Genomic DNA, 23,326 nt, shown 5'->3' on the forward strand with positions numbered 1-23,326 from the left:
GGACATGGAGTGGTAAAATATGAACTGGAGCAGAGAGGAAAATGAGAGGGCAGGGAGAGACAGCACAGCACTCAGTGTTGCGGGAGGAGTGATCTGATCAGTGAGAAGAGACTCCTGCTTTGGGCATTAGCCGGGGAACAGACTTCTCTGTTGGAAGGCTGATGTGGGCTCTGTGTGCCTGGCAGGCTTGGCCTTGTGGGTCATGGCAGGGGTTTTGTGCTTTCCTTCTCAATTCTTCACTCTGCTCCCCCTTCCCAGGCTCCAGACAGGCTGGTCAGTGCACACGTTCCAGACTGAGAAGCAGAGGAAGATGCAGGCTCTGAGCCCACAGGAACTTGAGGTCATTCTGGAAGTCATCCGCAAGGCGGAGAAATTGGACATCATCGAGCAGCAGCGCATCGGGTACAGTCACGTTCATTTGTCCCCTTCCCTCAGAAGGAAAGGTCAGCCCAGACAGAGGAGTGGCTCTCCTGGCTGCCTGAGCTCAGCCTCTATCGGTCAGAGCATCCCTTAGGTCAGTTATTTCCTCCTCCTATGTTGCTTGTTTGGAGACAGTGAACATTGGGAAGGATGTGGTGTTTTCCTTGTATCTCTGTCTTAAGCCTTTCTCGTGCCTTCTTTGAGCCTTGGGGCTTGCTGTGGTTGCAGCCACTGACAGAGTCCCTGGTATATGCAGCCTGTGCTAAGGCAGCTGCCCCAGTGGCTCTGGAAGAGGCTGGGGAAGATGCTGATCTGTGCAGCTGCACCCACTGCTAGTAGATGCTATGGCTCAGGAACCGCTGCTGGCGGCACGGTGAGGTTTTCCTTTGTCTGTGGCAGGCCCCTGGGATTTTGCCTGGAGCAGTGAATGAGTTTGTTCTAGTTGGCTGAGCCCTCTGGAAGGGGTTTGCTAGCTTGCATTACTTAATTTACGGGCATCCTTTTGCTGCTGCAGATTTCCATTTGCTTTTAGTCCTGCTGGAGGTCTTGTTTGTAAGACAGAAAGCTCCCAGCCCGCCTCCAGCAGGCTCAGCTCCCTGCTCCTGCACGTTGCTCTGTCCCTGCACAGTGCCTGTTAGTGCTAACGAGACCCGACAGTGATGTTTGTGTGATATAACAGAGACCCAGCAGCCCCAGAAGCAGCCAGCAACCCCAAGGGGCTGATCATTCTGTGTGGTGGTTGGTGTAGTTGCAGAAGGTGATAGTCTTGCTGTGCCCATGCTGAAGCATTCGCTGAAATGCCTTTGTTAAGTCCTGGGAATTCTCTAGTGCCGAAGTCAAGAATCATAAGTATTCTAATGATGGCTCAGCCTGGCTGTGCTGTCTGACCTCATCACCGTAGGCAGTACCTCTTTCAAACAGACCTTGCCTTCCTCTCAGTATGGGACTTAGTTGATGGGACATTAGTGCTAATGAGAATGAGGTTGCATGGACAGCAGGATTGCGTTTCCTCCCTGTGCCACGTGCACATGTGGCTGCGGCTGGTCACTGCCTCTGATAAATGGCCTGGCTGTTAGTGTCCCCATCTACAAATGGATGCCTGAGAATTGCCAGGCAGTGATCTCATGACAACAGCCTTGCTCTGCATGCTCTCCACATCCTGCATCCTAACTGCTTATCCCACCTTCCTTCCCTTTCATAGTCCTGCTGCTATGGACATCGTGCATACGTATGTGCTTCCTGCCTTCCAAGCAGGCTGTCTCGATCACAGCAGGGAGCAGTTTCTGGCATTCCTGTACTACAGCCGGGCTCATTTTTGTCTGATGGCTTCAAGTCTGGCCTTCCTGCTTGTTAATGGGCTGTGGGCAAGTCACGTGCCTGCAGTGTGGCTTTCAGGGAATATATGTAAACATGGAGCAGGGCTTAGCAGGTCTAACTCCTCTGCCCTTTCCTGGTGTTGTCTGACTTGCCCTGATCTGAGCACTAAAGGCTTTTCCTCCTCTATAGGCAGGAAATCATTGTGCTGAGACTGTGCGGCCCCAGTGACACTGAGCTCCTGAAGGGTGTAGGATCAAGCCCTTCTTCTGAGCTGTCTGCCATGCACCCGCTAGCTGAGTCAGACCTCGCAGTAGTACTCAAAGTTTTGATTATTCTGGCCTTGGTGAGCATCAGTAGGTGGACTTAAGCAGGTTTTTATCCCCTGAGGACCAAGAGCCAGCTGGTAGGAAACACTTGGGTGTAGAGGCTGAAGTGAAAGTACATATGGTCCCAGCATGGGGCCCAAAACTGCGCAGAAGAAGCAAAGGCAGGCTGAGTATGAGGCACACGTCTGCAGGTTTTCGGCATGCCTAGTACCATGTGCTTCCACTTCCAAGGTGAGCGCTGTGACCTCTGCTCTGCCTCTTCCCCGCAGGCGCCTGGTGGAGCGGCTGGAGAACATGAGGAAGAACGCGATGGGGAATGGCCTCTCGCAGTGTCTGCTTTGCGGTGAACTGCTCGGGCTGCTGGGTAGCACATCGGTCTTTTGTCAGGATTGCAAAAAGGTGGGTTTGGTCCCACAGGTTCCTACCTGTTCCTGGTAGCAGACCTGTCTAGAAAGTCCACCAGCCCACTTGGAAGCTGTCAGAGCATCAGGTTTTCTCTTGCACCCCTTAGTCCTTAGGATCCTAAAGTGCCTAAACTGCACTTAGCGCATAAGCCCCCTCTGCATCTCCCACTCTGGGTTTGCAGAGTGGGAGAAGGGGCAGAAATGTATGACCATCAGAAGCAACTGATAAAAGAATCTTTGTGCTTTACTGTTACTTACTGCAAGGTCTGCCCTTAGACTTTCTAGTAATGCCTCTTTCTGGAAGAGTCAAGTCCATCTTCAAGTTCCAAACCAGTGTAAAGTTTCCAACTCTGTGCACTGATGGCTGCCTGTGTTTGAGTATGTTGTTGGCAGGACTGCACGAGTGCCGTTTGAAAGGCAGTATCAGTTTTCAGACAGATTGCTGTTCTGCCAGCACCCTGAGGGATAACTGTTGCTTGTCTAGACTCTGCAGCCAAGGGGTTAATCTGTATTGCTGTGGAGATGATGATCTCCAAGGCAACCACCTTATCCTCCCTCTGCTGGGAGGCTGTTTTTCCTGCACTTGAAGCCCATCTTTCCCTGGGGAGATCACTCTGTAAGTGACTTTGCCTCAGCATGTTGCATGGGGAGAGGTGAGGGTACCTGCTGGGTGCAGGAATGTTTCTAACTTGCTGGTGGTAGAGTGGAACAGAGCAGCCTGTGCTGACTGTCCCTGGCAGGCACCAGAGCCAAGGAGACACTTGCTAGTGTCACCTACCCTGTCACTGAGGAGGTGTCCTGTGGATCTCGCAGGACAACACTGAGTAAAACCTGCTGCTTAGCATGGAATGGTGCATATTGGCACCTCTGTGGTTAAGCAGCCACTCAGGCCATGATGGAGAACCTTTTGTACTGGCACTTACGGCATTTTTGAAATGCAGTTCTCATGCAGAATAGGCTGCCAGACTGGGCCTGCACTGGTCCATGGTTGGCTGCAGCACTGCTGGGCTCAGAGCTCCTGTAAGAGAAGGGAGGTGGGTGCCCCTTGGAGTCAATACCGAGGTTCCAGCAACCCTCCATATGTGCTTGCTGGGCCGGGAGCTGCTGTGAGCTGTGCTGCTGTAGCTGTCAAGTGAGTTTCTCCACTGGATCCAGTTTGCAGAAGTAGCTTGACTGAGGCAGGGGTTATACAGGAGATTTCTTGTAAGGTAGTGACTGGGAAATTAAACACAAATCTTTGAACTTCTGGGTCCTAAGCCAGGGAGAAAGTAGCATTTTAGTAAGTGTTGGGGAAGCAGTAAGGTACTGGGAAGTGAAAGGTCTGGTTTGAATTGGAGCTTCAGGGCAGCTTTCTCAGTGAGGAGCGTGGGCTCTGTGCATGTGTGCTTGTGGAGAATAAAGGGCTGGATAGCAGACAGGAGACGGCTGGCTGTTTCCTGCATTTCAACCACATGGAATAACAGGATGTGCGGTATTCTTGCCTTCTTCCCTTGGTGATTCTGCTCTCACCTTGTCCAAAGCCAGCTAGGTTACACTGCCACAGTGCTTCCTAATTTCCTTCCTATGAGCCCTGTACACTAACGAGGAGGCCAGAACTGAGTCAGCCGTTTCCCTGCCATGTCCATTTGCAGTTGCAGGTAGGAACTCCCCAGCTAGTGAGGCTGCAGGAGCCCAGCTGTGACCAGAAAACCCCAGAGAAGGGCTGAGATTTTAGGTTTTTTTTTTTACAGTTATTCCCTTTTTGTCTGGAGTCTGTTCAGGAGCATTCATACCCAGGTGGTTTTAAGGTGAGACCTTACTTTTCCCGTGTGCATTTTGCAGCTGCTTTCTGCTTGTTTGTACTTTCCAGCTGTGTGCAAGCTCAGGGCAATGCTGACTGGGTGCGTTGGGCTTCTCCTCTTACTGCTTTTTAATGCTGAGGAGTGAACGGAGGGAACAGTCAACCCTTCAGTAGAGCACACAGAGTAGACTGTTACTTTAAGCTTGTTCCCTCTCGTCCAGGGATATCCATCACTCGTGCAGTGCTGTATGCAATAAGAAATGACTTGTCAGGGAATTATGGATTTTTAAAGTTCCTGTTCTTCTTGCTAGCGTTGCTCTGTTACCATCTCATTGCAGCTCACATAATTCAGTAACAGCAATTGTTGTAATGATGCATCTGAAACATAGCAAAGAACTTACCTTCAGCAAGTCCCTTCTACTAAATAGAGGTTCTGTATTTCTTGCAGCCTGATGAATTTTCTAAGTGCCACTTTCTGTTTTACAAAGAATGTATTTAATGTTAGGTTTTATTATCTTAGCTATAAATGCATAATAGCATGACAAAGATGTATGCAAATCCAGATGTGTTAACAATAACAGTAGTTAGGCAAAGCATAATGGGTCATTTATTGTGCAGAGGGTATCAGTGTCATGTATAAAAGGTGAAGTACAAGTAAGAGAAGAAAGTGCCTTGTATTTAAATAGGAATGGGGCTGCATTTAATGTCCTTGATTTTTATGTTGTCTTCCGAGGTGTTGTGCATGATGTTCAGTATAAACCCTGTTTATATCAGAACTTTGAAAATTTATGGCTAGGAAGAAAATCGCTTGGAAACTTCCACTAGAGGGAGTGTTTGAATGTGCTATATATGTGGGGATTGGGATCTTTGAGGGTATTTGAGACTGGGTTGCTCTCTCAGGTTTTGGTTGGAGGGGGGGCGAATTTGGGGTAGTTCAGATGGTGTCTGCTAATTGCATCTGCAATCCCCCTTGGTTTGGATAGCACCATGTTGAGTATTGATGCATCGGGCACAATAGGTTGCTCCTTATTTCTCTGCAAGGATGAGGACTGGAACAGAGAGATGGAGAAGAGCACCGACCTTTGTGGGGCTGCTAGTGCTGCCTTCTGCTTTCTGTGCAGCATGACAGACCTACCTCTGGACTATGCTGACCAAAACAGTTGGGGGCATTTGTTCATGCAATGAAGCCTTTGCTTCAGGTACCATCATTCCTCCTCTAGGCATGGGCAGTGAGGGGTAAGTGAGCCACTGAGGCTTTCATCCTTGAACACAGGCCTCCTGGCTCAGAGGAGGAGCATCCTGGTGGGGGGGGACGTGTAAAACCTTAGCTGGGGAGATTAAATTCACATGTCTCTAAGCAAGGTTTTGCTCTCCAGGGCCCTCTTCTGAGTGGCTTTTGCTCTGTGAGGATCATAGAATTCATCCAATTTCTCATTCAAGCTGTAAGCCAAGCCTGATACACATCAGCTTCATTATATAATATTAGGTGATTCAGGTTGTAAATGGCTTGTAATGCCAGCAGAGACATGAAAGTTCCCTCGTGCAGCAGCACAGGCCGTGCGGCGTTATCAAGCATTCTGCTCAGGCAGTGTTCATGTAGGCATGGCCGTGCCACAAATCAATAGCTGTCAAGTGCATGCCGAAATGGAGGGGAAGCCATGGGGCTTGAGACTATGCATGTGAGGGAAGGGAGGAGAGGATTTCCAGTCTTGCACAAACTTGGTTTGTACTTGGTTATAGCTGCTTTCCATGGCACAGTGATTGGGGTTTAGGATTAAAAAACCAACTCTGGAAATATGCCTTTTGGTCATGGGCTTTGATTTGCCCTTTCCAGTTCTCTTCTTGCCCTGGAGTCAAGGACTGTACTGTAGATTTGCCTTTGTCTCATGTCCATGTATATCTGGAGCAGCTTCCTGTGATTGCTGGTTCTCCAGGATAAGTAAAATTGTGCCATGTTTAGGTTTTTAAGGAAAACAAATCAAAACTGTTGGGAAAGATGCTTCCTGACCTTCTCTCTCCCAAGGGCTATATGGCTGTGGGGAGCTGCTAATACCACCTTTTTTTTTTCTCTGTTGTTTCAGAAAGTTTGCACCAAGTGTGGAATAGAAACCTTTGGAGCCCAGAAGCGTCCTCTTTGGTTGTGCAAGATCTGCAGTGAACAAAGAGAGGTAAAATACAACTGTGGAGAGATGGGGCTCAGCAGCAATCATCTACCTGCCCCAAGTCTGTGCTGAGCATGCTTGGAGTGCCTGGGTGCTTGGAGAGGAGCTTGGGATTGGTTTTGGGAGGCTCAATGAACACACACAATGGTGAAAACTTTGGTTTATGAGGGGGTAGAGGGAAAAAACCCCACAGCATTCCCTGCAGCCTGTACGGCTTCGTGGAATTTTTCTGGCCATAAAGAGAGTGTTACCTTCTGCCACGCTTTTTCCTCCCAGCTTTGTGGCAAATAAACCTGGCTAATGCTGGTTCTTCAATACAGCTGGAGCGATCTAGAGGATAACTGCAATATTTGTCCCTCTAAAAATAACTAAGATTGAAGTTTATAAATCTGTTTCCTCCCTGCCTGCAAAATCCCATAACTTGACAGTGTGTGAGACTTCTAATGCAGGTCTCTAAATTTTTATATCCTTCATCCTTGACTTTACACAGCAAAAAGTAATGGCCTGCCTCAATTCTTGTCTGCCAGCGAGCATCCACCAACATCAGGGCTTGCTGCTCTACAGTGAAGTCGGTGAATTTGTTCTGTGATTACAGAAGGATTTTCACTTGTTCCCATCAATTTATTTTGGGCTTTTGCTTGTGGTCCTTGAACATCAATCTAGTACAGCTATTTCTGACCACTGCAACCAACTGTGAAACCTGGATACTCTGCTACATCAATTTTTGAAGTGTAGTGAGAGCATTTGTGCAGGTGTTTTGCTGAATTTTTTTATATTAGTTGTGGAAACTTCGCCTTTCTTAGGCTTTACCTCAGAGGGGACTGTTTGTGCGGGATTGCTTGCAAAGTTCATGTTCAGCTGAGACGAGGGGTACATAGGTGCTGCCACTCCTAAGCTTTTGAGCAGCAGTGTGGGTAGGGCAGGCAGAGAGCATTCCAGCTCCTTGGACATTGGTATTAATTGGGTACACTGAATCATCCGGATGTTTTGAATTCCAGATGTAGGCCCCGAAATGGAGAGCGAGGCAAGTCAAGGTATTTTCTGTGTTCTGCAGAGAGATGTGTATGGGACTAAAATTGTCTTTATTTCTTTTATTCTGTTCTTTCTGTATTTTTTTTTTCTCATCTCACGCTATATAATTGTTTGGGGTTTTTTCGTGTTTCTTATAAAAATGATGAGGAGCTGTGGTCACTGGACAGAGAATATTAACCTGTCCAATAAGTGTTAGAGTGGCCAGTGTGTGAGCGTAGGGTAACCTTCAGAGCTCGCGCTCTCTCTGAAACCTGAGACACAGCCAAAGTGCTTTCCTAATGAAAATGGATGGAACTTTCCTTCTTAGACTAACTAAAAAATAGCCTTATCTTACCTCCCAACTCTAAGCTTCATCTTTATCTTTTGATTCTATTTAAGGTCAGTTCATGTCTGTCTTCTTTCTTGTTTGCAGTGCTGCTGGTGCCCTGACCAGGAGAAGATTGGAAGGGTAACAGTGTGGACACGCAGGCAGGCATCAAGTCATACATCCCCTCTGTCTTCCCACATGCTCTGCTTTTAATTTGGAGGAGGGCAGGGAAGCATTGAGGATTAGAGGAAGCCTTGTTGAGGCATGTCAAGGAAGGGCAAGGCATGTTGAGGCAGGGCAAGGAAGTTGAGGCAATGTCAGAATAAATGCCTGGCAAGTGGCTTGATCAAGTCTTCCCTAAGAGTGTAAGGAAGAGATGAGGCTCTTAGGCCTCAGACTGATGACTGGTGCAGTCCCTGAAACTAGTTCTGGTGTCATGATATTACAGGGCATGCATTAAATTACCAGGTTTCTTTTAAGGGCTTGTGTTCACAATCAGTTCCTTGTTGCTGTCTGTTTCTGTGATCTGGATCTGTCTTGTATTGCCATCTGCTCTGGACCAACACCATTTGGCCATGCTCTTTGCTGAAGGTTATATTTGCTATCAGCGAGTGCAGATGGTTGTCAGCTTTTTGGGATCAGATGCTCTCATTTCTGTCTAACCTTTGAATCCATTGCATGGTGAGTAGGTGTCGGACCCATTTTATTTCCTGGCATCCAGGCAGGGAGCTTCCGGAACACACTGAAGCACTTTGTGTTGTGTGATGCAGTAACAAGGCAAAATCACCCTTCTTCTCTCCCCTTCTCAGTGCACAGCATGACTGAGCAAGGTTGTCCTTTAGCCCATGCCAACAAAATGCATGATTAAACTGGGCTTGTCCCAGGCCACAGAGCTCTGGCAACACCTCCCAATTTGTCAGGCTCCTGAACTTGGCCAGCTCAGGTGGGTGAGTGTTTGATGCTGATTTGGAGTGCCTCCTCCAGCAGGTGTGATGAGATGTGGTGTTTCCAAGCTGGGTGATTCCACCCACATCAGCGCTTTGATCGCTGTCTAATTTTCTGAACCACTGCTCAAGCTATTTGAGCATGATATTTATGAAGCTCTCGATTCTGTTAGCAAGAGACTGTCAGGCGCTGAAATGAGAAAGAGGTCATTTGGAAACCTGGGTGGACTAAATGATGTTGGCTAGAGTTAATAAGTGTCATCTGGCTGGGACAAGAGCCTAGGACTATAATTGTTCCCTTTAGCCTCTGCCATGCCCTGAGTGAGCACATGGGTCTTGGGGCCCACCAGGATCTCAAGCAAGCAAGGTGGGGTTGGACATTTACATATGCTAGCTAACAACTGTGGTGTGTGGTGGTGTTCATACATGCTAAAGCTTTCATCCCTTCATCTTCCTTGTTGTTATTTATCCCTGTAGGCTTGATTTAAGCTAGTTTAGTGATAAGTTTAGTGATACGTGGTAGTCATCTCCCCCTTTTGCTGTGTGGACAGTATCTGTTGGCTTCAGTAACAATTAAATCATCTGTCTGCCTGGGTCAAAATGAAGACCAAAGTAACAAGCTATTGTTTACATCAATTTTTCTGTTGGAGTTGGATGCTTGGTGCCCATAGATCCCTTTGGGAATCCCAGCCCTAGCCATTGAGAAGTGTTCTTTGCCACTTTCTGCTTCCTTAAAAACCTCCACTGGGGAGGCTGTGCTGCATAGCAATGAGGAACAAGTTGCTCTGACACTCTCTTATTTCTGGAGAGTGGAGGCGATTGATGGATTCTGTCTGCTGCTTGTGTCCCAATCATCCAGAAGCAAAACAGTGTGTTGGGCAGCACTTGAGCTGCTGAGTGTGATGTGTACGAGCAGGGTGAGGGTCTCCAAGGTGCCAGGGAGGTGCTGGGAGGAAAGTACTGTGTTCTGACGTGGCTAGGACCTGAAAGAGCCTGGATGTTCCTACCGACAAAGAGAACATCCCCAAAGACCAGCAGACACCCCTGCATCATAAGTGCCTCTCTTCCTGAAATAAGATAGACCTCACCTGCTTTAGGCCAGAACTGGCTTTTTGGAATATCACTTGTCCCAACTGTTTGTAGAGGTTATCTGTTGAAAAAACCTTTTTGTTCTTCCAGGATTCTGTGGACATTTGCTTTTGCAATGCCTTCTGAGGGCAGTGGAATTAAAGCAGATGTGGATTGTGTTTTATTGTTCCTGCAAGCAAGGGTAGAAGCAAATTCAATCAAGATCACATTCACTTTCGAGGGCAAGAATCTCCCTTCTTTTTTCCCTCCTCCATGTGTTGCATTGCCTTTCTTGGCTTTGCATCTTGCATTGACTTCCTGGAGACTGAGTGTGGAGGTCTGATCCTCCTTGGGGCAATCCTGTCTCTGCATGCAGATGAAGTCCCATGGCATGATTAGAAAGCCTGTTCCCTGGCTGCAGCAAGCACTGGCCACAGGTTTGTGGTGAGCCTGTTCCCTAACTTGGCAGTGAAGCAGTGATGCACCCATGGAATGAGAGCACAGGGCAGAAAGGGAGCAAGTCCTCCAGCAGAAAAGGCTTATTGCAGCAGCTGTCAGAGGAGCAAAACTTGCCTGGGAGGAGCTGTGGTGGGCATATATACAGCTGGAATGATTCCCTGCTGCCAGCCCTTAGGCAGAGCACGTGAGCTTGGTAACAGCTTGGGCAGCAATGCCCATGTTGAATTAGTTGTGTGTGGCTGAAGTCTGCCTGTCACTTGGCCTGAAGGGGACATGTGACCTGCTGTGTTTTGTCAAATCCCTGCTCAGCTGTTTAACTCTGCACAGCCTTGTTTTGACTGATACCACCAGGTTCTGCAAAGCACCTTCCTGAGTTACCACTTCATATATATATATATATATTTTATATCCATAATTAGCGATGCTATCATTGTAATTAAAATCCTCTTGGAAGCATTTATGCACATTTACATTTGAATTGACACATCAAAATTGTAGCGATAATGAAAACAGCTTTAGTGGGGTGGGGGGAGATAGCTTTTTTTAAACCCCATCGAATTTGAAAGAGAGTGTCAGTTATCAGGGACCTGTTAAAGTTTTAATTTGTCCCCTCTGCTTCACTTTGCCTTTAATTTCTTCTCTTCCATTAAATGGCGTTTTCATGCCTGGCTGCATTTTTTGGTTTATCACAATAAACCGTGCAGAGGAAGAAGATGACTGCACTGGAGCAAGGGAGTTGCCTCCTCTCCTCTTGCCCCCAGGGCTTGCCTTTTCACATATGCACTCATACAGTTTTGAACATTACCAACCAGCATAGTCTGGGGTTATTCCAGCCTGGCATGATAATTTCTTGGCAAAATAACGATCCTGATGGAAGGGGAGTGTTTATTTTGGGTGACTCTGGATTGAATCGAAGTGATGTGCACCTGTTTGCAATTCAAAGAACTCATCAATAGCCTGCCATATTATTTTGGGGGTGGTAGAAAGTGGTTAGACTCAAAATAGTGTCCTCTAGAATAGAGACACAGGAAAAAAAGAGGCCTGATTGAGAGGGGAATGATAAATCATGGAAGGCTGGCAGCCATTGCAGCATGAGAAACGTTGGGGTCAGGGGTGTGATAGATTTTGCTATTCCGGAAACAAAGCTCCGAATAGCAATTTCACTGCCTTTTAATTTTCTTCATCCTCAAGTGCTGAATGTGGGAGTTGACAACAGATTGCTGTAAATAATGTAATTGGAAATCTCTGTGTTATGGAAAAGCAGATGAATGCAAATAACGAAGCTGAAGAGCGTTTGCTCTTTCTCCCTGCCAGTGGTTTGCAGTGTGCCAGAGCCATGGTGGAGAGCTGGGACAAAGTGAGTGTGTGGGCATGTTCTGCGTGAGGGCAATGCCAACGAAGTCCTCCCAGGGTGGCTGCATTTGCAGGTGCCTTTCTCTTCATTAAGCATTGTAGCCCACGGGAACCTGCTCCCCCGCCTTTCAGCTGCTGGGGGATTGAGCCAATAGTGCTGGTGTCAGCATGGGAAGCTGTAGGTAGCTGTTTTCCCCTCACACAGCCCAGCCTGGGCTGCTGTGAAGGAATGGGGCTGTAGAATTAGAACAGCTACTGCATGGCAAGCAGTAGGTGGTAGAGCAAAATGTGGCTTTGCGGCAAAGATCCTTTCTAAGCGTCTCTGGTTAGGGGGCTTGTGGCTTGGTAAAGTGAACTCAGTGGGGCTGAAAGCGTTAGCTATGATTCCTTCAGCTGTGATCCTGTCCCTTCATCAGCAAGTCCTAATGTTTTCTGTTTAGAAGCTTGGTTTAGCGCTGTATATTCAGAGAAGGAGAAAGAGGAGGGAGAAGTTTGAGCAGTAACATGTGTTTCAACAGGGCCCAGTGATGCTCTGTTATGTCCCATTTACAGGCTGCACTTGAATGTGCTAGATATAAGTACACATCTGCTTCTCACCGTCTCATTCTATGGCTATAATGATGGCTTGATGGAACTTTTAATAGGAGTGTTATCAGGGCTATAAAAGGCAATGAGCTCTCTGGACTTGTCATGGCCATGGCTGTTAAATTGGTTTGAAGTAATAAAAAAAGGATTCTGTTGCTAAAGCAGCTCTTCTCCCCCATGTCCTCCCTCACTTTGCTCTAGGGTAACTTAGGTGTCAGAAGGAGGCAGGAGAGGAGTGGATTTTGGTTGTGTTTGGCTAGGCAGTTTGAGCACAGTGGGCTGGGGACAGCTGAGCCAGTGAACCATGGTGGGGCTGCTCTGTCCTGAGCCGCACACCGGGCCACCACATCCTGATCTGAGATCATGCAGATGCACATCTTTACTCCCCTCCTTCAAGCACTTAGAGCAAGGGATGATCAATGTTACTTAAATTTTGGTTGCTGCAAGAGACTGGAAGGGGCTGTTTGTCTCTCTTGCTGATGAAATTCCCGCTCTACCCAAACTCAGGCTGCCATGGGGGCTGGATTTCACCTTATGTGCCGATGGGACTGGTGGGAGCAAAACTCTTTCCTCCTTGGAAAGAGCAAACTTCTGCTAATAAACAGGAGTGTTATTCTTGAAGAGCTGTTATGGATTTATTAATTTAAAATCAAGCAAGAACTGTGCCGTCGGGCCACTCTTGCGATCAATGAAACTACCATCAATAGCAGTCAGCAGCATTGATCTGTTTTGATGCATGAATGCTAAAACTAACCTGTGTGCCCCCGTGCAGAACAGAACGTGAGCTGCTGTCATTTTGGATGGGGCATGCTGCTAACCTGAGGAGAGCAGAGGTGCTAAATTAAAACAGAGGAGAGCATCTGGCTGCAGCTATTTTAGAGCTGATCTCAAAACAATTTCACTACTGCTGTAATGAGACTGAACTGTCAGAAGCACCAATTTCAAGTGAATATGTATTGTAGACTCAATTTTGTACTAGTATTACTAATTCAGAGCTGGTTGTATTGTATCATTAACTCCTATAACTGGACTTGCTTTGGGGTAGTGAGGAACCTGGGGGTGACCAGCCTTTTCTTACAGCAATCCTTGCTGTGTCTGATTGGGTTTATGGTGTGCCTAAATTGTAGCTTGCCTGAAGATAATAGGTCTCTTCAGTGCTTCAAATTAAATTACAGATGTTGCAAGGTCTGTTCAGAGAATGACTGTAAGAAAGGCTTGCTTCCTCCATGGCAGTTTGTGCAGGGAAGCTACCTGTGTCCCAGCTACCCAGTGTGTGTCAGGGGGACAGACACCGTGCCCTCCTCAAGCCATGGCACTCACTGGGGTGCAAACCCTGTGGGTGCAGCTGCTCCCAAGCCCTGCTGCCTCCCTTAGACAAGGGAGACCTGGGCTTGCCCAACCTGCAGCTCCTGTGTACATTTACCTGAGTTGCAGTGGGCTGAGCTCCATGTAGAGATGTCTGTCCCAGATTTAAAAACCATGTTCCATTTCCCGATTCTTGGTTTTGTTGGGATAGCAGAACACGATCTTCCAGGGTCTCTGTGCTGCACTGACGTGTGCTGTTGTACAAGCTGTACCAAATGCTGTGCAGTCCCTATGTGCTAGCAGAGGGGACAGAAGGAGCTGTGTCAGCTTATGCCTTGACTGGTTGGGTCACTGTTTTGGCTGCTTGCATGCGGTGAAGGAGCTGGTAAGGTGTCCTGCTTGCCAAGGCCCCTTCTGTAGAAGAACTTGCAGTTATCTCTCCTTTGAGGAATTGGCTTCCCAGGTTTTTTCTTGGATGGCAGACTTGCCACCCTTCTGGGCTGTTACCCAGCAGGAAAATGTTGGTGTAGTTGCAGTGTTCTCATCTCCTTGTTTTTAGATCCTGCTGTGGTGCACACGAGCATCTCTCTTGTACTCTTACAGTAACTGATGTGTGTGCTGGGTTGCAGCGATCCTGTGCTGCTTCTGCTGGGTGCTCTTTTAAAAAGCATGCTACCAGGTTTCCCTTCTGAATTCAGATTGCCTTCACTTGGCTTTCAGGACCCCAAACACAGAGATTTTAGCTCTCTGTGGTGATGGCTCTGGACTAGGAACTGGACAACCTGCTGAGCAATCTCCTCCCATCAGTGAAATCGTGATAGTGGTGTCCTGCTTTTTGTGCCTGCATGAGAAGAACTTCTCATGAGTGCCAGGTGTTATCTCTGCCCTCTGCTTTGATTAAGCCCTAAATGCAAATTGCAAACATATTGCTGTAATTAAGGACATCTGCATTTGCACCCAGTGCATCATGTTGATACCATATGCAAGATGCTTTGAAAACTTGGGACAGAAACACTGATGATCTTCACTCTGAACAGAAGTGCAAGGTTTCTACCCCCCTGCACGAAATGGAATATTATATTTTTACTATATTAACTTTTGCCCTGGTTGTCTCATTAGCTCATTATTAGACTGCTGGAAGGCACAAAAGAATTAGGTTTTAGAGGCCATTTCTCCTTGTCTGAGCTGCCATCCTTTTCCCTTCCTCTGGCTCACAGCAGGCTTTATATTAAATATACTTAATAGAGCTCCTTCATCATAAGCAGCATTAAAACTAAATTGGAGAGTAGAAGGCGTTCTTGCAGGAGATATTACAGTTTAGTGCTCTCAGTCCGTTTCCTGCTGAAGGTTCAGGTTATTTAGGTGGTGTTTTTCTTGTTCTGGGGTTTTCAAGCCCACTCATTAAATGGTCTGGCTTGGCCTGAATTGCTCCGTGAAATGAACACCAAGGTTGTGTCATTTGGTACTGCACAAGGCAGTGTTTCTGCGGTTCTGGCATTGCGGCTTGTGTCCCTCAGCTCCTGCTGGTCTTTGTCTCTCTCGGAAGTAAAGAGGGACCTGGCCCAAGAGGAGAGACTTGTCAGGACTTGCTGCTTCTCCAACCAGTGCAAGACTTGTTTTTCTCTAAGCAGAGCATGTGCTTGGGGGCCATTGACACCCGTGGCACATGCCTGCTTTCTCCAAGAAGCTTTACTTTTTCTGCATTCCCAATAGGAAAGTAACAGCTACAGAATCTGAACTCCCTGCTGCTTAGTGCAGGCCAGGGAACTTCATCCTGATATCCTTGTAGAAAGCATGGGAACATGTGTTTGACTCAAGCAGGACATCAGAGAAACATGTAGTCTTGACCTAGAGAATGTAAGAAGCTCCACAGTTTGCATGATTACCTTGAGGTCTAGCTAGCTCAGTGGGATTGGCTGGGCTGAATTTGGTGGGAAGGCTGTGCTTTCTTGCTGTAAAAACCCAGGCTTAAGGTGTTGTGTCTCTGTCTCTACCAGGTTTGGAAGAGGTCTGGTGCGTGGTTCTACAAAGGGCTTCCCAAGTACATCACGCCTTTGAAGAGCAGCAGCAAATCCAGTGAGCTGCACTCGCAGCCTTGGCAAAGCGAGCCAGCCATGCCGGAGGCAGAGAGCATTGGGACCAGTCGATCCTTCACCTGGGCCAGGGGAAAAGGTTGGTTGTCTGCTTCATGCCCAGGAAGCAGGTGGGGAGAAAGACCTGGCTTCTACTGTGGCTAGCAGGATTCAGCTAATAGGGAAGGCTATGCTGGAGGTAAGGGATAGCCCATGAGATGTGGTCTGTTTCCTGTGTGAGTGGTGTTGGGGTTTTTATGCTGTGGTGTGTTTTTCAGGTTTCACTGTTATTTAAGTACACATTGGTGGCCAGACTAACCCCAGTCCTCCTGGACTCTCTGTCCTTCAGTCCACCCTTGCATTCCTCTGTTCCTTGCAGCCCTCACTGTTTTGCTGGGACTGCTAAGGGATGGACAAGCTGTGAAGCAGGTACCTGTCTGCAGTTGCAGCCCAAAGAGCTGCTCCTGCCAAAATAAATAGCATGATGCCACTGATGGACATCATTGTGCAGCCAAGTCTGACAAAAGGCTGGTCTCATTCTCTCTGTCCTTGGGGCTGCTTGCTCCTTGCTTCTGCTGCTCTAAAGAGCACCACTGGGCAGAAACCTCAGGTCACTTTGAGCTTTGTAATTTAGAAATTACACTGCCAGCATCTCCCTGTAGTCTTCCTGAGGCCTGGAGCAAGTGGACAGAGATACTGTTCCACACCAGTGGGTAGGAGTGAGCTGATGCTGTCTGTGTCCTTTTGTGCCTGACCCCCCTGAGCAGGTGAGACTGGCAAAGGGTGAAACCCCTTCCCCAGGCCTGCTGAGGTTTGCAGCATGGGGAGCTCAAGGCTGAGTTGTTCTTTAAATGTGTCTCAGAGAAGCTGTTGATTAACTTAGCCCTGCGCAGGGCTGGGGCCAGAGCACTGACAAGCCTGAACATTTATTAGCTTCAGCACTCACATCCCTGTTCTTTGAGGTAGACCTTGATTGAAGTAGACTGTAGTGTCACATGTGGCATCTTGGATTGCTGCTGCGTCAGATCCCATTCACAGCACTGCCTCGTAAGGCTCTTTTCCCCCTTTCTTCCACCTGCCCACCCTGTCATTGCTGTATGCCTGCTCCAGTGCTGTGCCTAGAGCCAACTGGGGGGAACAGCAGCTTGACATTGAGGATCTGAGCACTCAGGGTCATTAGCACAACGGTGATGGATACTGCAGAATTAAAGCTGCTGCCAGTCTGCTTTGATTTCTCTTCATTTCTTTTTGGTGTGGGTTAGCACAGTTGTCTGGCTTCTCTCTCCTTCTGTCTTTTGCTATTAGATCCCTTCAATTGGAGAAGACCTCTTCAGCGTACCAGCAGCATACATTCTTCTACGTCAACATTACCAGTAGTGTAGGGAGAAAATAACCTGTTAATAAAGGAGGCTTGGGTTTACAAACCTTCTCTTTAGGCCCCAGTGAGGAAAGCACTCCCAGCCTCACTGTAACTTTTGTAATTAAAGACAAATTAGATCGACAATAGATTGTTGTGCTTCCCTCTAGGAGATGTTTGGAAAAAGAGAGTTGTCTTAGCAAATGAGCTGATTAATGAGGTGTTTTCTGCTCACATGATACACAAAACACTATGAGTCCAAGATGTTGAGCCCATACCTGGCCTGCTTTTTAGTTCAGCTTTTTAGCTGAGCTGTGTTTTGGGAGAAGGCCTCCCCCTAAATACTGGCAGGAGCAGAAAAGGAGCAGGTGGAGGACAGCAAAGTGGCCTTTGGTAAGCTTGGATGTGGGTGGTGAGCTGCCTTTCTCCCTGTTCTCTGATATTTGGCTGGCTGCTGTTTTATGGGTTGGATAATACTAATTTACAGTTTTATTTTCTGGTGCTTTCTTTCCTTATTGCCCTTCTCTGTTAGGCTACCTGTCCTCTGGACAGCTTTCAGTGGGCACTTAGGGCTGTAATTCATTTCTGAAGCTGGGAGATTGTACAGCTCATCCCTCTGTTTAAGTGTGTTTCACCTGCCAGTGCTGGGACTTCTGTTTTTTGTCACCCAAAACTTCTGCAGTGTGCAGAGCATCTGCCTTCCCCTGTGGAGATGATACAGCTGTGATATTGCCAGCGTGAATCTGTGACTAGGCCTGGGCTGAGCTTTGTGAGGCCGTGGCTGACAAGACAGCCTGCCTTACCTCTGCCTGGCTGATAGCATCTGTCTGCTCACACCTTGTACACCCTCATCTGAACACGTCCTTTCGGCACTGAGTGAAGCCCCGTTGCTTGTTTGGCAGGATGTTCTCAGGAACGAGCTCTGGCATTTCACATGCCTGCCTCTGACAGGCTGCTCTCGGTGGGGGTTCCGTTATCTTGGCCAGCCGTGTCTGACTCCACCGCTCGCCTCCTGAGGTGCTGAAGGAGCCATCTCTCAGCTCTTAAGGGATTCAAGTCAGGTGGGACCAGCACAGGCACAGCCATGTCCCGGCACAGCCTCTCGAATGCCTGGGAGAGAAGGGTGTCCTTTTGACATCCTCCGTGCCAGGAGCTGCCTTTCAGCGGGGATGGGACAAACCTCAAGTGTCCCTTTTTCCCCCTCAAAGGGAAGGGATCAGTGCCAGGCTCTGAGTACCAGCTGCTCCTGCCACAGGAGGGTGGGAAGGCAGCGGGACTGAGGAACTGCAGGAACGTGCCTCTTGGAAGAAAAGGCAAACCCACCAGGAAGAAGTTTTATTTTTACACACCCATTATTCCTCTGGCGCTCGCTGATACTGGGATTTGCCGTTGCCTTTAGTTTTTCAGTAATAAACAAGCAGTTGCCATGGGAACCCTGCTATTAGTTAAGGCACAAATGTATTGTCATGGGGAGAATAGCAGTAATATTTCTTGTGCTGGAGAACAGCTCTGCTCCATGTGGTGGAATGTGGGTGGGTTTCTGCACTGGGTCAGGCAGGATGTGGCCGTCAGGGGGTGGGGAGCAATAAGCAGCAGGGCTTTCCTTCTTCCGAACTCTGAGTTCTGCAGAAAAAAATGTAAAGCATCTCGGTGGAAAAAAGAGAAGTGTGATCCCTGAGTTCTTGCACCGTTTGGCATGAGGGCTGCCTGCTGCTCTGCTCGGTCTCCGGTGGTTTCTCCTGTTGCAATGTGCTCTAGTCCTGTTGCCAAGCAATGTGATGTGCTGGGCTCGGCGCTATCGCTATCAGAGGTAGAGGAGCAGCAGTTGGGCAGGGGGATGTAGTGGGTTTGTCCGGCTTCTGTGTGCTGGAGGTTAAATCCTGAGTGATGGAGCAGAGAGGAGCATGCTGGGCTACATCAAGTGCTTTGCAGGCCATTGAGGGGATCATCCAACTTCTTTACAAGTGCGCTGCTTCTAAAAGGGAGAGCAGTTGAGTCCAGTCCCCTCCTCCTGCTTGGAGATGTCCCTGCAACTGTGGTCCACGCTGGTCATGATCTAGTGTAGGAGCTGCACTCAGTGAGACACTTGGTTTGTAACAAAACTGTTCATCTCCCAGTCATCTGGCTGCTGCCAGAGGGATTCAGGCTCTTGATAAGTGACCCATTCCCTGTGGGAATACTGCTTTTCTTGCAAGTTTTATCTCTGCATATTTTTTTTTTTTTATGAGCTTTTTTTCAGTCAGCTGGATATTGAGGGATAAATCTGTTATGTTCTCTCAAAGTACAGCTGTCCAACGACTCTTATTGATATATCAGCAACTGCTGGAACACCAGATTTATGACTTCTGGGCTCTGGAAAGTGCCAGCAGAAGGTCTGGGAGCTTTGGGAGAAAAATTACCTTAAAGGGAATTATTGGTACAGTGGGTAAAATACACTCTTATTGGCAGTAGAGGAAATGAGAGCAGACAGGGCTGCTCCTGTGGTGCAAGTGCCTTTGTGTCATTAATATTTTCTTCCTCTTGTGCTGGTCCTCTCTGACCTGCTGAACGGCAGAAAGGAAGGCAGCTAAAGTCACCTCCACTGATTCACTGGGGCCTTCACCAAATAAATCCTGATTTACAGAATTTTTAAAGGATTCATGGAGGAAGAAGCTGTTCTAAAGGGGTGGATTTTAAGAATCCAGGAGGCCAGAAAAAGATCATGACCAAGCACGACAGGAGTACATTTTCTGAGGGAATTGGGCAGTGGAATGGTCAGAATGATTCTCACAGCTGAGACTTGGATTTTATAGCAAAAATATACATTCTGGTATGTCTGGTTTGTATTATATATATTTTTTATGTATAGCATTTATATATATATATTTTTATATATTTATATATAATTCCCCACCTCTCCCAGGGAGCTTTGGGGAAGTGGTGAACCTGTCTTTAAGACGGCAAAACCCAAAGCCAAACGTTTCCTTTGAGGGTGCTTAGCAAGAAGTGAAGCCCCCCTGCTTGTACCGGGACTTTGCCCTGTGCCTGGCTCAGCAGCACAGTCCCTTTCCCTGCAGGTAAGAGGTCCCATTCCTGATGGTGCCAGGAGGGGAAGGCTGCGGGTACAGGAGGAGCTGATTCCCTCGGAAGGCTGTGCAGGCAGCAAAGCAGCTTCCCAGCAGCATGGTGTGCGTGGGGAGCTGCCCGCCACAGCAACTTCAATAACACTTTGCAATAACTCTGGCAGCCAGCTTTAATATCCTCAGAGACGTTAACTCCAGCAAAGTGCTATTTTAGGTATTAATTTTTTTATTTTTTTTTTATAAAATATTTTGTGTAGTACAGATCACTGCCTGAATACAGGCGCATCTGCAGAGGTCCTTGCCAGAAATGTTCGACAGCTTGTGTTTGCCTGTGCAAGGGGAGGGATACCCATCCTCCTGCCCTGAGCAGAGTTAAAGGATTTGTAGCTCTGTGAACTGCGTGTAGTGAATTTTAGGGCTGGTACAGAGATGAACTGACAACTGTCTTCGCTACCCCGTGCTTGTCAAGCTATACCACTGCACCCACGTCCCTCCTGCACCTGGCAGCACTGTCAGGTTGGTTACATGGCGTGGGGGCAAAGTGGTTTGTTCAGTACCAAAACAGGGAACTCACTTCTCATGTGAATGTGAGCATACATATATATACTGATGAATATGAAGAAATAGTTGGGGCTTCCTTCTTCTACAGTAGAGGCTGTAGGTTGCAGTGTTGCCTACCCTGTATCCCACATGAGCCAATATTGTACTTTCTATTATGAATTGTGGCCCATTGTTTGAAATGGCTTCTGAGCTGCCAGGAGAGCTGGTATCTGCCTTGGTCAGAGAAATGCTGTAGGTGCAATCCCTCCAACAAAGAACGGTTGTTTTCTCATTGCCTTCCTCCTCAGCCCCATTATTTCTGTTCTGAGATCAGGCCATTATAAAAACCCAGGAGCTGGAAAAACACCTTTCTCAACCCAGAGCAGTTGGCAGTTGAGTTATCTGTTACACAGATATATGCTGGAGAGGTGCTTGCATAATTGCATGGAAAAGTGGAAATAACTTGCCAATCTGGGAAGTTTTGTCTGGCAAAATGAGGCTCTTTCAGCTCTTGTGGAAACTATGGAGTGTGGAAAGCAGCAGGCTTATGGCCAGGAGAAATAAAAATGTCGTCTTGAAATGAGGAACAATCTCCTTGAGGAAGAGGAGGGCCCCTTGCCTTTCAAGCCTTGAGAGTATAGGAGTAATACAGTTCTGGGCAGTGTGCTGACAGGGATGAGTGCTGAATGGACGATGAGCTAATAACACTGGTTCTTCATGTAATCACTGCAGGATTTTTTTATTTGAGGTACTCAGTTTTATCTGGTGTTTTCCTCATAGATCCTGGAGCCTCCACAAAAGCCTTGAAGCACCTGAAATGCAGCTCGGAGGAAGCCAGCCCCTCTCCCTCCATTACTCAATTGTAGATGCTTTTACGGTGCAGCCAGGACCTCTCCACCTGCAGCTGAGCAGGACCCAGCCTTGTAGCCAGCCCTTAGCATGTTGTAGCAGATGGCAAACATCAGGAGGAGGAGTGCTTGCTGGCATGCTGGCATGGGGATCAGTGGGAGCAGAGCCCAGCTCCCAGACCAGCCATGCTGCAGGGCTCTTGGCTTTGCAGCAGGGAGCTTTGGGCGGCAAAGCACAGCACAGAAGCAGTGTGATTCCCATGGCCCTAGTCAGGTTTAGCAGAGCAGCACTGGTAGTGTGTGCATCTGCTTCAGGTGCTGGCACTACTGGAGTGTATGCAGCAGAGTTATAAATCAGCTGTAAAAAGTAAAAGCACATCATGTTTGAGAGGAAGAGTGAACAGCTGTGGGGGAACTGCAGGTAGGGCTCCTTTTGGAGAGGGAGAACGTGATCAGCACGTCAGCATTTGTTCATGTTTTATTTGGATCCATCTGGTACCCTCTTTGCTATGTGTTACGAGCATTGTGAATAACTGTCTCTCTCCTCTCCTCCCCCTGATCTTCTCTGCAGTGGTTTCTAGTGACAGTGAGAGCGACTCAGAGTTCAGTTCCTCCAGCCTGGATGATAAGCCCTCACCTGCAGGGTCAAAAGGCTCACAAGGCAGAAAGCACCAAGCAGGACTAGGTGAGGAGTTGCTCTTCCTTGTGGCTATAGGGTGGGAAGTGTGAAGTGCTTAAATATTTGGCTCTTAGCACTGTGGGTTTTGGCTCAGCCACTTGCCTGCCCTACACTGGTGTGGCCCACTGGCTGTAGCTGTGCCAGGTGATGATCTGATCCTTTCTCCCTGGAATAGCATCAATAGGTCAAACAGCTAGTGGGTTGCTCCACTGCCTGCAGCCTTTCAGGGACTGCCCTTGCAGTTGGGAGCTGCTCCGGATCACTCCTGACTCTCTAGTGGTGGGATCACTACTGCTGTTTTAGAAGTAGAGCACAAGAACTGGGTATTGATCCTGTTCCTGAGGGTGTCTGGCTGGGAGTGGGGAGGCTCTTAGGAGCACCCACTTCTCCATCCCCCAGCAGCATCTCTCTGTTGTGTCCCTGCAGCACCCATCAGGGAGCCCAGCCAGGCCAGGGGCAGAGTGCTGGGGAGCACCCACTCCCCAAGCCTCTCGGGAAGCCGCAGCAGCCTGGGCAGCGAGCAAGGGGCTGACCCCAGTGCCACGGAGAGCTGCCACAGCGACCAGCCGGCCGACGGGCGCGACGGTGATGCCAGCAGCAGAGTCCCTGGTAAGCTGAACCTCCTCTCTGGGCAGATCCATGCTTTGGGAGCTGACTTGCTTCAAAGCACAGCTTTCTCAGCTGCACACCTGGCAAAGCTGCAGCCCGGGATCACCTTTCCCTGCTGTTTTTCTCATGGCAGATGCTGTCACAACATTACAGCTCACTCCTTCCCTCTCCCCTGAGTGCAGAATTATTCTGCAACATGAGTAATCGTCTGAGGTGGGAGCTGCCTACACCCACCTCCAAGAGCAGTGGTAGACTGAGTCTTTGTCCCAGCCAAGGCCCCGAGCTTCTGTCTGCCCTGCAGAGGCAGCAGAACTGATTGAGCATTTACTGAAGCGAAGCAGAAGCCCAACAGCTTTATGAGGCTGGATAAAAATTTTCCTTATGTTAGATGGCTCTTAAAGCCAAGAATGGCTCTTCCCAGAACTCTGCAGTGCAAGAAAAAAAACACTTTTCCCCCCCTCAACAACCTTGGAACAATTAAGAGACTGTGAGAGCAGAGGCTGCTATCACATCTGATCTGGAGCAGCTGAAAGAGATGCAAATGTGTTCTCTCTGCAGCTCCCACTAATCTAGTCAATAACCCCTTAAGTTATCGTTTAGTGCCGCTCTCTCCAGAGCGTTCCTGCTGCCCTGTGAGCTGCCGCTCCTTTTGTTCCTGAGCCTGTTTTGTGCTGTGCATGTTGAGGCTTAAATTGGA

General features: G+C 48.2%; 1 protein-coding gene across 2 annotated transcripts in view; it reads left to right on the plus strand.

The window, feature by feature from the left end:
- Positions 1 to 23,326, plus strand: part of RPH3AL (rabphilin 3A like (without C2 domains)) — a 41,349-nt gene that overhangs the window by 8,827 nt on the left and 9,196 nt on the right. For both annotated transcript variants that reach the window (XM_030472766.1, XM_030472767.1), the window contains exons 3-8: positions 259 to 402; positions 2,333 to 2,462; positions 6,329 to 6,415; positions 15,460 to 15,634; positions 21,913 to 22,026; positions 22,447 to 22,629. In XM_030472766.1, coding sequence (XP_030328626.1) covers positions 259 to 402; positions 2,333 to 2,462; positions 6,329 to 6,415; positions 15,460 to 15,634; positions 21,913 to 22,026; positions 22,447 to 22,629 — 833 coding nt within the window. The remainder of the gene's footprint in view (positions 1 to 258; positions 403 to 2,332; positions 2,463 to 6,328; positions 6,416 to 15,459; positions 15,635 to 21,912; positions 22,027 to 22,446; positions 22,630 to 23,326) is intronic.

This window comes from Strigops habroptila (genome assembly GCF_004027225.2).
Source record: "Strigops habroptila isolate Jane chromosome 13 unlocalized genomic scaffold, bStrHab1.2.pri S16, whole genome shotgun sequence".
Lineage (NCBI taxonomy): Eukaryota > Metazoa > Chordata > Aves > Psittaciformes > Psittacidae > Strigops > Strigops habroptila.